This window comes from Pan paniscus, chromosome 1, assembly GCF_029289425.2.
Source record: "Pan paniscus chromosome 1, NHGRI_mPanPan1-v2.0_pri, whole genome shotgun sequence".
In the NCBI taxonomy this organism is placed as follows: domain Eukaryota; kingdom Metazoa; phylum Chordata; class Mammalia; order Primates; family Hominidae; genus Pan; species Pan paniscus.
Genome location: NC_073249.2, coordinates 84,026,028 through 84,041,628, shown reverse-complemented (window position 1 = coordinate 84,041,628; position 15,601 = coordinate 84,026,028). Strand labels below are relative to the sequence as shown.

General features: G+C 38.4%; 1 protein-coding gene across 2 annotated transcripts in view; it reads right to left on the bottom strand.

Annotated features, from left to right (window-relative positions):
• Positions 1–3,365: 3,365 nt before the first annotated feature.
• The window catches only part of TMCO1 (transmembrane and coiled-coil domains 1), a 41,612-nt gene continuing 29,376 nt past the window's right edge, over positions 3,366–15,601 (bottom strand). For both annotated transcript variants that reach the window (XM_008978256.6, XM_003824586.7), the window contains exon 7: positions 3,366–4,476. In XM_008978256.6, the coding sequence (XP_008976504.1) occupies positions 4,378–4,476 (99 nt within the window). In that variant the 3' untranslated portion in view covers positions 3,366–4,377. The remainder of the gene's footprint in view (positions 4,477–15,601) is intronic.

Sequence of the window (15,601 nt, the reverse complement as noted above, 5' to 3'; positions counted from 1 at the left end):
ATTCTAATTATATCAGCCGGCTGCTGCAAATTGGAATTCTTAGTATGGTTTGATAAATGAGACACAGACCAAAGAAATTAAGTAAAAATTCTGTAGCCCTGAGTATCAGTATAACTTCATGCTGTATTTTATATTAAAACAACAACAAATAATACCAATGTTAGTCCACAGAAAGGCCTAGAAACCTAAAAACCCAGTCTCACCATTCCTAGTGCTCTGATCGCAATCTCCAAATGCCATTTTCCAGTAAAGAGGAAACAAGCCTCTTTGGAGAAATTGTTGTTTTCAAGTCATGCAGGAAATACACAAGATGAGCCTTAGAACATCTTGTTATATCACTTAGCAAGGATGCTACCAATGACAACGAGGGTCATGCAAATAGACTCAGGAGCCAAATGAAAGAGGCTCTCGCTGGCCAAAAATGGGACAATTTGAGCATTCATAAGAGAAATAGCTTCAGTGGACTGAAGTACATCAAATATGTTTAAATGCATGAATTGCTAATGACATACACATTAATTATTCACTATTGGAGGATGTTAATAAACAGCTCATTATTTTGAAGACCAAGGAGTTAGGCATTTATTCTTAACTTTCCCCCAAAAAGTAGATGAGAGGAAGTTCCTATTTAGAGGTATTTTAGATCATAAATGAAGGAATACTAGAATTAGAATACCATCACTTTTAATATCTCATTAATTAATAGATCAAAAGCTGCTCGCATTACAGAGACAACCAATAGTATGAAAAAACCAGCATGCTATCACCAAAATCCAAACTAAGAAAAACTCTGCAAGGTAAACAACACAACTTCTTCAACAAATATATTGTAAGAGGGCAGAGAGATGCTGATGAACCAATAGGTGAGTGAACCCCAAACCTGCAGCTTCAGCATCACCTGGGAATTTGTTAGAGATGCAAATTCCCAGACTCCACAGCAGACTTACAGATCACCAACTCTGGGGTGGGGCCCAGCAGTTTGTGTTTTAACAAGGCTTTAGTGATTCTGATACACTCTAGTTTGAGGACCACAACAATTGAAGAAATTTAGGATGCGTATCAGCTAACTGCAATATTCAGTACCTTACTTGGTTCCTGATTCCAAAAAACTGCAAAAATTTTTGACATCTATAGACAACACATTATATTAAGGAATTGTCCATTTTCTTAGGTGTAAAAATGGTATTCAGATTATACATATTTTTTAAAGTCCTGAAATATTTACAGATAAATGATTAAGATTTGCTTCAAAATAATACAGAAAGGGCAGAAGCAGGTGGGGTTACAGATGACACAAATTAGCTAGGAGCTGATAATTGTCGAAGGTGGAGGATGGGTTACCTAGGTGTTCTTTATTCATTCTCTCTTTCTCTCTCTCTCTCTCTCTCTCTATATATATATATATAAAATAGTGTATATACATAATAGTATATTTTTGAGATTTTTTCATTCTAAAATTTTTTAAAAACTCAAACTAGAATAAATTAAAAGACTGACTTAAGCAGAATTAATCTAAAAAAAGAGAAAGTATATAGTACTTTTACTTAAAGGGCAGTATTGAAATACATAAAATAAGTATAAATAGTCTGAAAAAAACCTACTGCATCCTAGTTTGTGGCAAAATGCTTTTGTTTTAGAAGGGGGATCTAGAAGCTCTATCAATTGTCTGATGTAATTTTAAGTAACTGGCCCCATTGGAGAGAATGATTTCCCTGGGAAGAGAGAGGCCCAGTCTGGTCAAGGGCATATGAATACCTACACACATTTGCTTTCCAATTTCCAAACTAGCTTAGCTTTTAGAATGTAACCTGTTAATAAACTCAGGTTTACTGTCATTTTTAAAAGTTTACTACTTTAGCATATTATGATTGCAACCTGAGTAGACTAATGCAGATATTAGTAATGGCTGTTTTTCTTCCCTAGACAGGAGACAATCCATCTTACATAGGGAAAATAACCAAATTATGTGTTATGAGAGATGTTCAGAGGCCTGTCTTGAAATGTCATCTCCAATGATCCGGTGATGCTGTGGACCTAGAGTGTCATCCAAATAACTAGTCTTGAAATTTCTTCAGGACAAGAAATTTTAAAAAACTAATTGTGAGGCTGCAGTAGCCCTTAATAACTCCTTGAATTTAATTCTTGTGATAGTTTTATTTCCTCTGTAATATATCTTTATTATTGTGCTTTTAAGAATAGAGTGAATATACATAAGCAGAACATGTTCGGAAAAAAATTTTTAAAAATTTTAATGAATAGGGTGAATAGATGTAATCTCTCCTTTTTAACTTCTCCCTCTTATTTATTCCTTACCATGGAAACATAATTTGTATATGAAAACCTGGTCCATAAGTCTGATTAGAAAGCACCAACTTCAAAGCCTCAGGGTATGAGTGATAGAGTGTGCTATACATTCTCACTTTAAAAAGGTGATGGCAGAATTTTGAGGATGGTTTCATGTTTTATTTTAGCCATTTCATATTTGTCATTATTGTTATCATGAGCATCATTTTCTTCATTATCATTCGAATTATTATTTTGCTTAGAGTGGTCAATGATATGGAGAAAAGACCATTAAAAGTCATTACCATCCATTATCAGACATCCTTCTGATAAAACTAGTCTCAAAATAGGGACTTCTGTTCCCTTTCATCTGCTTTTATTGAGCTCCTGCTGTGTTTCCACCCACGTTGACTACTTTGTAATAAGGAGAACAAAAAAAAGACAAAGTCCAACTTTAGAGAGCTCACACACTCTAGTTGAGGAGATGGGATGAGAAGAGAATCACCACATACCCATGAGGAGGCTGTAATATAGAGCTTGACAGCCTGGACTATTAGGCTTTACACTGGTTGAATTCAAATCCTGACTGCCACTCAATAGCTCTGTGATGCAGAGCAAGTTACTAACCTCCCCTGCCCCAGTTTCCTCATCTGTTAAATGAAGGTAAGAACAGTAATTACCTTGTAGGGTTGTCTTGGGATAATCCTTAAATTAGATAATCCATAAAACACTCAAATTTATCCATATATTCATCCATATATTTTATTTCTCTGTTGACCATTGTTTCTTGTATGCCATACCTTCACCTTGGGCAGATCCTCTTTTTTGTCCTTGGAATATAACCTTTAATAATTCAATTCTCTTAGTTTTGTATGTCTAAACATGTCTTTATTTTGCCTCCAATATTGTACATAAAATTCTAAGTTGATACTTACTTTCCTCAGCGCTTTGAAGATACTTTTCTACTGTCTTCTGGACTTTATGGTGCTGATAAGAAAGAAGTTTGCTGTTGGTTTAACAATGATTACCTTGAAAATTATGTGTTTTTTCTCACTGGTAGAATACTCACATTTAAGTAGACATTTGATGAATGTGCATATTTATTGATAAGACTCCACACAGGACTCCTAATTCCATAGATTATGGGTGGAGGATCATGGTACAAACATCCTTCTCCCTTATGAAGGGGCATGGCAGAAAATGAAGGCTATTGTGACTAAAAGGAAGCTCTGCAAGATTAACAACATATAACTATAACCTTGTCTCCAAGGGAGATCTAAGAGTGCCCCCACAAGAATCTGAGAGACTGTAATAGGATATGAAGAGAACAGCTGAGGACCCTCATTTTTATTTATTTATTTATATTTAATTTTTTTTCAGACATCAGTGTTACTTGCCAAGACCCTCATTTTTAAACTCCAACGAGTTATTACGTTCCTTTCCACTCTTGCTTTCCAATTCCTACACCAGGACAACTCTGTATTTTGAGTATATGAGTCAAGTATGGCAAAAAGTACAGTACCTTAAAAACTTTTATTTTAGTCCTTCCTGGCCTATGCTAAAACTTATATCTAGAAATACGGCAAAACAAAATGAAACAGATCTCTCCTTGTACATAAAACAGCTAAAAATTTGGCCTCTTTATTGATCTTATGTCATGTATTTGGCTTGAAAAAAAAACAACAACAAAACAAACAGTTACAAGGGTTAAACAAACTAAATTTTTCTTCTAAATCTCTAAATGCTCATAGACAGCCAACTTGCAGGGCATACACAGTGCCTTGAGAGTCGGTCCCACAGAAAATACTTATGTAAATGAAACAAGAAGGATGCTATTTGTTTTTCATTACATAAACATTACCTGAACTTAACTAATCAATCCACTTATTTGATAAAAATCATCTAGGACCAAAAGCACTATCAAGTTTGCTGGCTGCCATTTTCACTCTAATCATACCCAAAAGGCTTAGAAATAATTCAAAACTAGAAAGAGGCCCAAGTAGTAAGGCTACCTATGGCTCTTGCTACAAAACAGTTGCCAGTCTGATGTGTGTGTGTCTAGAAAGAATGATAGAAAATAAAGAGTTCTTGAATTCAAGAGAACTTCCCAGAAGGAGGTGGTGGGCCAAGAAATCCACCTGCCTGCTTGGTGGCAGCTCGTGAAGGGGCAAGGCCGAGAATCTTCTGAATGTTCTGTGAAGAAAGCACAGTAAGGATTGGGTTTTAATATCAAATATACAGAAGATGTGTTTTATGTAGCTCTCAGGCAAAGGGAACTCATACTCATATAGATTAAAGGAACCATTATGACCTGCAATAGGATGATTATCACTTTTTTTTTTTTTTTGAGATGGAGTCTCGCTCTGTCACCCAGGCTGGAGTGCAGTGGAGCAATCTTGGCTCACTGCAAGCTCTGCCTCCCAGGTTCACGCCATTCTCCTGCCTCAGCCTCCCGAGTAGCTGGGACTACAGGTGCCCGCCACCACACCCGGCTAATTTTCTGTATATTTAGTAGAGACAGGGTTTCATCATGTTAGCCAGGATGGTCTCGATCTCCTGACCTCGTGATCTGCCCACCTCGGCCTCCCAAAGTGCTGGGATTACAGGAGGGAGTCACCGCACCCGGCAATCACTATGTTATTTTTAAAAAGGCCTACAATGTAATGAAAATCATAGAACAGTAAAAGCCTTCCTTACCTGATGAGACCTTGGTCTACTAATGAAAGTGGTTGATTTTTTTCGAGTAGAGAATCATAAAAGGAGATAATTTTTTTAACAAGAAGCATATGAAGAATATTCATTAGCTATTTCTTATGGGCATTTTCTTTGAGTACGGGTCTGCTGGCTGGATTTGTCATTACTGCACTGTCTATAATTTTCAGTTTCAGCCGGGTGTGGTGGCTCACGCCTGTAATCCCAGCACTTTGGGAGGCTGAGGTGGGTAGATCACTTCAGGCTAGGAGTTCAAGACGAGCTTGGACAACATGGTAAAACCCCATCTCTACTTTTTAGTAGAAAAATACAAAAATTAGCTGGGCATTGTGGCATACACCTGTAGTCCTAGCTACTCGGGAGGGTGAGGCATGAGAGTCCCTTGAACCTAGGAGGCAGAGGCTGCGTGAGCCAAGACTGCACCACTGCATTCCAGCCTGGGCAACAGAGTGAGATTCTGTCTTAAAAAAAAAAAAAAAAAAAAAACCAGTTTCAATTTCTTTACAGTGTTGAAAGTACTCAGAAACCTGCAAAGCACTCTGAGTTCAGAATTCTCCTAAATTTTCAGCACCGTGTCATCTTTTTCCATTGTTTCACCTACATCTAATGCAATTTTTTAAGAAACTCACTTTTATACTTTTATTGTTTTTAAAAACATACTTTGTTCTCATAATTCTTTTTTTTTTTTTGAGATGGAGTCTCACTCTGTCATCCAAGCTAGAGTACAGTGGCACGATGTCGGCTCACAGTAACCTCTGCCTCCTGGGTCAAGCAATTCTCCCTGCCTCAGCCTCCTAAGTAGCTGAGATTACAGGTGCCTGCTATCACACCCAGCTAATTTTTGTATTTTTTTTAGTAGAGAAGGGGTTTCACCATGTTGGCCAGGCTGGTCTTGAACTCCTGACCTCAGGTGATCCGCCTGCCTCAGCCTCCCAAAGTGCTGGGATTACAGGCATGAGCCACTGTGCCCAGCCAATGTAGCATTTTATAAGAGGAAAAAAACCTTAGAGATCCTGATTATTCTTGCCCAGTTCCTTCATTTTATATTTGAAGAAACTAAAACTCAGAAAGGTATGATGGATGGCTTATCCAGAATTACAAAGCTAAATTAAGAGCACAGTTAGAATTTAAACCTGTTGTGTTTTGACCCTTAATCTAATGGATTCTCTTACACAGTAGTTTCTGTGTTAAAGTTCTGCTCTTCAGAACAAACTCCATTCTGTGGTAGGCAGGTTTGCATGCATTAAACTATTCATCCAGTAGTTACTGAGTACCTACTAGATATAAGATACTGTGAGAATATCCATAACCAGGCTTCTCTACAAGCATACACACCCTCAATCCTTCATCATGAAGAATGATGACTACTATGGATAAGAATGTGTATTGAGGACGGCCGGGCGCGGTGGCTCACGCCTGTAATCCCAGCACTTTGGGAGGCCGAGGCGGGCGGATCACGAGGTCAGGAGATCGAGATCATCCTGGCTAACACGGTGAAACCCCGTCTCTACTAAAAATACAAAAAAAAAAAAAAAAAAAAAATTAGCCGGGAGAGGTGGCGGGCGCCTGTAGTCCCAGCTACTCAGGAGGCTGAGGCAGGAGAATGGCACGAACCCCGGGGGGCGGAGCCTGCAGTGAGCCGAGATCGCACCACTGCACTCCAGCCTGGGCGACGGCGAGACTCTGTCTCAAAACAAAAACAAAACAAAACAAAACAAAAAGAATGTGTATTGAGGTAACACTGTTAGAATACAACAGAATGTTTAAATATGGAAGACATAACTTTAAGGACTCATCTAAATTATATTTACCATAAAATATTTCAGTACATACATTCCACAATACTATAGCTCATTCTTTAAGAAGACATCTGAAATGAGTGAAGAAAAAAATCAATCGTTAGTACATTAGGATACCTCTCCTTAGTAAAGATGGAGAATGATCGGACTTTGTATTTCTTTTTCTGAGACGTGGTCTTGCTCTGTCACTGAGGCTGGAGTGCAGTGGTGTGATCACAGCTCACTGCAACCTCCACTTCCCGGGCTCAAGCATTCTTCCCACCTCAGCCTCCCGAGGAGCAGGGACTACAGGCATGCCACCATGCCCAGCTAATTTTTGTATTTTTAATAGAGTTGGGGTTTTGCCATGTTGGCCACACTGGTCTCAAATTCTTGGGCTCCAGTGATCCGCTCACCTCAGCCTCCCAAAGTGCTGGGATTATAGGGGTGAGCCACTATGCCCGGCCTACTTTGCAATACTTTTTTTTTGAGACAGAGTCTCGCTCTGTCGCCAGGCTGGAGTGCAGTGGTGCGATCTTGGCTCACTGCAACCTCCGCCTCCCAGGTTCAAGCGATCCTCCTGCCTCAACCTCCCGAGTAGCAGGGAATACAGGGGCGCATCATCATGCCCAGCTAATTTTTTGTATTTTTAGTAGAGACGGGGTTTCACCATGTTGGCCAGGATGGTCTCGATCTCTTGACTTCGTGATCCGCCTGTCTCGGCCTCCCAAAGTGCTGGAATTACAGGCATGAGCCACCGTACCCAGCCTGCATTACTTTTATAATAAAAATAGCTCCTTAAAGCTCACCTCTAAAAAACCCATTACACAAAGCAGTAAAAAGACCAAATGATGTCACTAGTTTGCAATTTCTTTATTTAATTAATATTTCCTGAGCACCTACAATGTATTTAGCACTAAGCTAGGCATTAAGGGAAATTGCTTTAAAGATAAAATTTGAAACAGTAAGACATACAGAATTAGCTGCTGATAAACATATTTGTCTAGTTAACAAATACAGTAATATAGCCTAGACAAAATACACAAGGGATTCTTGCTCAGTTATTCTGAAGGGTCAAATAGATGAGTCCTTATCATTTTAGAGATTAAAAACCAATGTAAAAATGTTGGATGCCCTTTATAGGTTTACCGTGATTTAAAGAAGATGATTGAAAAAATAAAAAATAATATTTTGAAGAAACAAGAAACTGAACTGGTAGTCTGTTGAATTTCATTTACTAACTCAAAATATTTAAATGACTACTGAGGGTAAGCCACTGCTCTAGAAGGGAATATCTCAAATAGCAATAGCAGCAACAAAAAAGTGTTAAAAATGAGACACTTCAGTAGCCACAGCCAAAGTACATGGAAATCCACGCAACTCTATACTTTCCTTTACTCTATACTTTCCTTTCCTTGTGGCTCTTGCCACAGACCCGTTTTGGGAACACTAAATTAAATGTATCGGTGTTACATTACACAGGTATTTGTATTTTAACACAAACACTCTGCATTTACTGCATGCAATTTTATCCTTTCATGAAATTCTAAACTAATCTGTTTAAATTCCTATAGTCTCACAGGTGAAACCTAGGTCTTCTGTTTTTCTCAGATAGATTTCCCCTGCTTTTCCATCAGTGAAATCTTTTCCCCTAAAACCCATGTAGGAACTAAGTGATGGTCTCAAGATGCAAGAGCCACAGGTAAAAGGACCAGACGTCACTAATATCTCTACAGTAGTAACATCCTACATTTCTACACACTTTAAAGTTTGCAAACAGTTCTAAGGACTAGATAGTAGTCCTTAGTTATCCCTGCTGTTGAGATGAGAAAGTTGATGTAGGGAGAGGTTACAAGTCAGAAAGTGAACTGATATAACTCAAAGTGCAGTTTTCCTTTATTAAGCCACCTCTCTGTAACAGACTGTTATCTTAGGAATAAAAAAATCACATAAAGAAGTAAAAAAAAAAAAAAAAAGGAATAAAAAATCGTGTAACAGGCCTATTTTTTAAAAAAATCACAATTATGCTGTTAAATGAGCAAATGGTTTCTCTCTCTCTCTCTTTCTCTCTCTCTCTATATATAAACATACACATATAAAATATAGTTGCTATGCAAAAAACCCATAGAATGTACAATGCAAAGAATGGACCCTAACATAAACTATGGATTTGGGGGTAATAATTATATGTCAGTGTAGATTAATCAATTGTAACAAATGTACCACTCTGGTGGAGAAAGTTGATAGAGGGGTGTGCTATGCATATGTGGGGGCAAGGCATATATATGAAATCTCTGTACCTTCCACTCAATTTTGCTGTGAACCTAAAACTGTTCTAAAAAATAAGGTCTATAAAAGGGAATATAAAGTATTTAAGAATATATAGTAAGATAACAGTTGTATTAATAATAGTTGTATACTTTTTCTCATATCTTGCCTTCCCCAACTTTTTGAAATACTGCTAAATGGAATACTTTTAAAATAAAGAAAAATATTCCTGTGGGTGCTATTTTAAAGTGAAGGTCATAGTATGAAGCTAAAAAAAGAATAACAACAATAATAATGGTTAACAGTTACTGAGTACTTACACTCTGCAAGGCATTGTTCTAAGACCTTTATATGTATGTCCTCATTTAAATCCTCAAAGCTTAATGAAGTGGACATTATTATCCTTGCATGTAGATAAGAAAAATAAGATACCAATGGTCAGGCTGTAATTCAATAAATACTCACTGAATACCACACTGTACAGCAGGCACTTTTGTATATATTATCTCATTACATCTTTCAACAATCTCATCCATTAAACTTAACCTGACTGCTTTCCTATAATCTCTCAATTTTTCTTTCTTCTTGAGGTCAAGTTTTCAGGCCTTGTTAATTAGCAAGATTTAGTTTAGAAATATGCATTTAGGCCAGGAGTGGTGGCTCACACCTGTAATCCCAGCACTTTGGGAGGCCGAGGTGGGTGGATCATCTGAGGTCAGGAGTTTGAGACCAGCCTGGCCAACATGGTGAAACCCGTCTCTACACGCGCCTGTAATCCTAGCTACTTGGGAGGCTGAGGCAGGAGAATCATTTGAAACCCGGGAGGCAGAGGTTGTAGGAGATCGTGCAGCTGCACTCCAACCTGGGTGACAGAGCAAGACTCCATCTCAAAAAAAAAACAAAAAAAAGAAAGAAACATGCATTTAGCTAAAAGATAGGAGTTTTAATACATAATAAAGATGCTATGAAAGAAAATACAAATGCAAAATATAGTAAGATGCAATCAAGTTTTGGAAAAATGTAAAACAATTATTTTGAATTCCTGTCCAGTCCTGTGTAACAGGGTAACAAATGAAGAGTGTATACCCAGAAGAGAAAAACAAAGGAAAAACATTTTCCCATAATTGTGTCTTCTGGCAGGAAAACCAGAAAAACACAAACACAGGATTTGTGTTCTTTCCTCTTTACCATGATTAAGAACCAGTGATCAAGAAACGGAAGTTGTTGGTTGCTAACTGGATATTTTGGGAAGACCCAGGTCAATGGCGATAAGCACATTCTGCTGAATTTTATTCCTTAGTCATTTAGCTAAAATAACACACCTATGGCAATCCTCAGTTCACTCTGTTAGTTTCTCTGACATCTGGCAACCAGTCTTCACTTCCAATTAATCGCAATATCTCATTAATTCCCACAATGTAATCTTTATTCTATCAACAAAGCTGTATATAAAATCTAATCACTTCAAAACGACCCTTTCCAATATTACCAGGGCTCTCACATTATATCTGACTAGACTATTTGGGAAAAATAATGTAGAGATTAAATATTTACTAAAAAAACCTGATAGTACAAGCTTGATATCGCTGAAATATTATTGGGTTAGCAATCAGAAAACTTGTGTTACAGTGCTGACAAACTAGACAATAAAACAATAGGAGTATCTTTTCATTTTACCAAATCTCAATGTCCTTACTGTTAGAAAAAAGAGGGTTGACTAGATCAATCATTTTCAGACCCTTTAATAACCCTTTAATAACTCTTTTATTTTTTAATTTTTAAAATAAATTTCTATTCTTTTTTATTTTTATTTTTTGAGACGGAGTCTTACTCTGTTGTCCAGGCTGGGGTGCAGTGGTGTGATCTCAGCTCACTGCAACCTCCACCACCTCCCGAGTTCAAGCAATTCTCTTCCTTAGCCTCCCAAGTAGCTGGGATTACAGGCGCCTGCCACCATGCCCGGCTAATTTTGTATTTTTAGTAGAGACAGGGTTTCACCATCTTGGCCAGGCTGGTCTTGAACTTCTGACCTCATGATCCACCTGCCTTGGCCTCCCAAAGTGCTAGGATTACAGGGGTGAGCCACTGCGCTCGGCCCATCGTTTTTTGTTTTGTTTTGTTTTTTGTTTTTTTGCACACAATTCACAGAGATTAACAGAAGCCTTTTGAAAAATAAAATGTGATGTATAAAAGCCCAATACAGAAAACAAATAAAATAGGGTAGAAAACTGAAGCTCCCTTCTGGGACCTTCTTAACACATATCTTATAAAGTGGAAATAAAAATTCTGAAAGATAAGCACATCAAATCTGCACTAGAGTAATGTCACTTCCTTTGTAATGATGAATGAATATTTTCTGTCTTAGGTTGACCAAAGGCCCTCTTTGTAATAAAAGTCTTTTCTGCTGGGGTCAGGAGATTAAGTGACAATCTCTTTCTCTCGCTCTCACTTCCTCCTTCCTTTCCTCTTTCTCCCGTATCTTTCCAATGAAAATGTCCCTAGATCTCTTTTAGCTCCTTCTTTGAGGATCAGTCAAGGAGAATATTCTGAATTTTAGCTTAGTGCAGAAAGACAAAATGTTTTATTTTTTGAAAATCTCATAATGGAGGGCATAACCCCAGTCGGCACTGTGAAGAGTGTCTAAAACTCAGAATAAACTACAATCTTACTGGTTTGAAGAACCAAAAAGCTACTGGAAAACCACAGCTACTGAAAATAGAGAAAGAATCCTGGAAAACAGAGAGACAACAAAAAAGGAGCCTCAAATTTTGCATATAAACTCTGCCCCCAAATCTCTGCCTAATTTTTTTTTTTTTTTTTTTGGAGACAGAATCTTGCCCTGTCACCCGGGCTGGAGTGCGGTGGCGCAGTCTCAGCTCACTGCAACCTCCGCCTCCCAGGTTCAAGCGATTCTCATGCCTCAGCCTCCTGAGTATCTGGGATTACAGACATGCACCACCATGCCTGGCTAATTTTTGTATTTTTAGTAGAGATGGGGTTTCAACATGTTGGCAAGGTTGGTCTCGAACTCCTGACCTCAAGTGATCTACCCGCCCTGGCCTCCCAAAATGCTGGGATTACAGGCATGAGCCACCACGCCTGGGTCTGCTTAATTCTTAAACTATGTACAAGGCAGCCTATAAGCAGCCCAGTTAAGACTAAAATAACTGACCTGAGACTTCAGCTGCCATCTACCACAAAGGAGAGTTTGGAGTTTGAGTGCTGCTATGGTCTGAATGTTTGTGTCCCTTACAAATTCATATGTTGAATCCAAACTACCAAGGTGTTAGAAGGTGGGAACTTTGGGAGGTGATTAGGTCATGAGGACTCTGCCCTCTTTAATGGGATTGTCCTTTCAAAAAAAAGGTCCCGAAGAGCTGCCCTGTGCCTTCCACCATGTGAGGATGCAGACAGAAGGCACTCTCTATGAACCAGGCAGGAAACAGGACCTTACCAGACACTGAATTTGCCTTGATTTTGGACTTCTCAGCCTCTAGAAGAATAAGAAATAAATTTCTATTGTATATGGTATTTTGTTATAGTAGCCCTAATGGACTAAGACAAATGCCAGGTTAACTGCCTGCCTAAACAAAAATATCAACACTTCTTCCAAAGAATAAAAGAATCCAGAATATCTTCAACCTATCGTTTACATTATCCAGGATATGATCCAAAATTACTAGATATATCAAGAAACTGGAAAATATACTGTTACTAAGAGAACAGGCCGGGCGCGGAGGCTCACGCCTGTAATCCCAACACTTTGGGAGGCCGAGGCAGGTGGATCACCCGAGGTCAGGTGTTTGAGACTAGCCAGCCTGACCAACACGGTGAAACCCGGTCTCTCCTAAAAATACAAAATTAGCCGGGCATGGTAGCGGGCGCCTGTAATCTCAGCTACTCAGGAGGCTGAGACAGGAGAATCACTTGAACTGGGAGGTGGAGGTTGCAGTGAACCGAGATCATGCCACTGCACTACAGCTTGGGCAATAAGAGCAAGACTCCATCTCAAAAAAAAAACAAAAAACAAAAAAAGAGAACAGGGAATGGAGTCCAAATTCCAAATGTTGGAATTAGCACACAAGGTTTTTTTGTTTTGTTTTTGAGACAGAGTCTCGCTCTGCCGCCCAGGCATGAATGCAAAGTCGCGATCACAGCTTACCACAAACCCGACCTCCAGGGCTCAAGCAATCCTCCCACTTAAGCCCCCATAACCCAGCAGCTGGGATTACAGGTACATGCCACTGTGCCCGGCTAATTTTTGTATTTTTTGTAGAGATGAGATTTTGCTCTGTTATCCAGGCTGGTCTTGAACTCTTGGGCTCTTGGTCTTGAACTCCTGCCTCAGCTTCCTAAATGCTGAACAGGCATGAGCCACCACACCAGCCCAGCAGACAAGGTTTTTAAAGCAGCTAAATAATTATGGACATAAAATATGGCTCATAATACATTAACAAACAAGAAATCTCAGGAAGGATGCCAAATAAAGCAAAAATTCTGAAACTGAAAAATATAATACCTAAAATTCAAAAATCATTGGGTAGGCTTAGGGTTAACACAGATTAGAGGAGTCTGTGAACTTGAAGACAGATCAACAGAAATTATCCCATCTGAAGAACAGAAAAAAAAAAGATTTAAAAAAATTCAACATAGCTTCAGTGTCCTGTTGGACAATACCCAAAACGACTAATATATAAGCAACTGGTGTTCCAGAAGAAGGAGAGAGAGAGAATGAGGCAGAAAACAGTTAAAGAAATAATGATTGAAATTTCCCTCCATTTAATGAAAACCATAAGTCCTAGCAGGAAAAACTTTAAAAAAAAATACTCTAGGCACATCACAGTCAAATTTCTGAGAACCAATCTCAAAGAGAAAATCTGAAAGTAGCTAGAGAAAAGTGACATTACTTACGAGGACACAAAGACATGAAGAACTTTTCAGAAACAATGGAGGCCAGAAAACAGTGGAAAGGCATTTAAAATGCTTAAAGGTTAAAACAAACAAAAAAGCCAAACCAGAATTCTATGTCCAATGAAAATATCCTTCAAGAATGAAGATAAAATAAAAATATTTTCAGATAAATGAAGATTAAGAGAATTTGTCACCAGCAGACTTGCACTATAAGAAGCACAAGAAAGAAAAATGAAATTCCTTAATGCTATACCATGAGGTGAAGATTCAGGCAATCCTTCTCAGTGACAAGCTTCACTTCCTGTTACAGCCCACCAACAGCTCTAGATTCAGTAGTCCCTATATCCATTACAAACGTTCATGCCTCCATGTTTCCTATGCCAAGAACACTTAAGATTGGAAAGCTGCCAGGCGTTCAGCACTTTGGGAGGCCACGGCAGGCAGATCACTTAAGGCCAGGAGTTTGAGACAAGCCTGGCCGACATGGTGAAATCCTGTCTCTACTAAAAATACAAAAATTAGCTGGGTGTGGTGGCATGCACCTGTAATCCCAGCTACTCAGGAAACTGAGGTGGGAGAATTGCTTGAACCTGGGAGGTGAAGGTTGCAGTGAGCTGTGATTGCGTCACTGCACTCTAGCCGGAGCAACAGAACGAGACTCTGTCTCCAAAACAAACAAACAACAACAAAACAACCGAAAAACCAGGCCTATTTCTTTGCCAATGGCATTCATGGGAAAATCATGGTACAGTCTACAATTTGAGTTTCTGAAAGCCTCATATTCTGACTATTCATTTCGCAGGCAACCATAGAGTCAATTCTTATGTAACCTAAGATCTTAAAAAGCAAATAAAACAACAACATGTAACCTAAGATCTTAAAAAGCAAATAAAACATGTGGAAATAGCAGGCTAATAAGGATTTTAGTTCAAAGGAAGAAGCATATATTCCATGATAACACTTCAAATGCTGTTAAGGCATTTCAGACTGGATATATTAATACGTTCATAATTCTCTTGTGCATAAGCTAACAGTGAGTAATAGGTAGAGAAACAATTTACAATTAATAAAACAAAAAGTATAAAGGTAGGTGACTTCTGTGATTTTTCCAAGCTTTAAGTATTTCAGACTATTTTTGTTTTTAGAATTTAAGTAATAAAATTATCTGCAAGATGACTATCACTGAGGATGCTGCAATAAGTAGTTAGAATTCAACTGGGATCTTGGGGAAGACAACTATATACCAAAAGAACAGATCCTTCAAATACAACAGTTTTACACTAGCTATGCAATACTATAGTCCTTATAGACTTTTTTTCTCATGCGTGTCATGCAGAGAGAAGGCACTCTCTATGAACCAGGCAGGAAACAGGCCCTCACTAGACACTGAATTTGCATACACCTGGACAAGTGGAAATAAAAAGTGTTAGTATATATCCTCCTTAACTGAAAACAAACATATGAAAATTTTTTGTGTTTTTTGCTGCCCACCTCCCCCTCTTTTTTGTATTCAGCAAGCATGTTTCAGTAGGCTGTACGAGTCTAGGATCTGCAGATTTTCTTATTTTAACTTAATAGCATATACCGTACACTGCAGTTCTCCACAAAGCCTAAAATATTTGCTATCTAGACCTTTACAGAAACAGTTT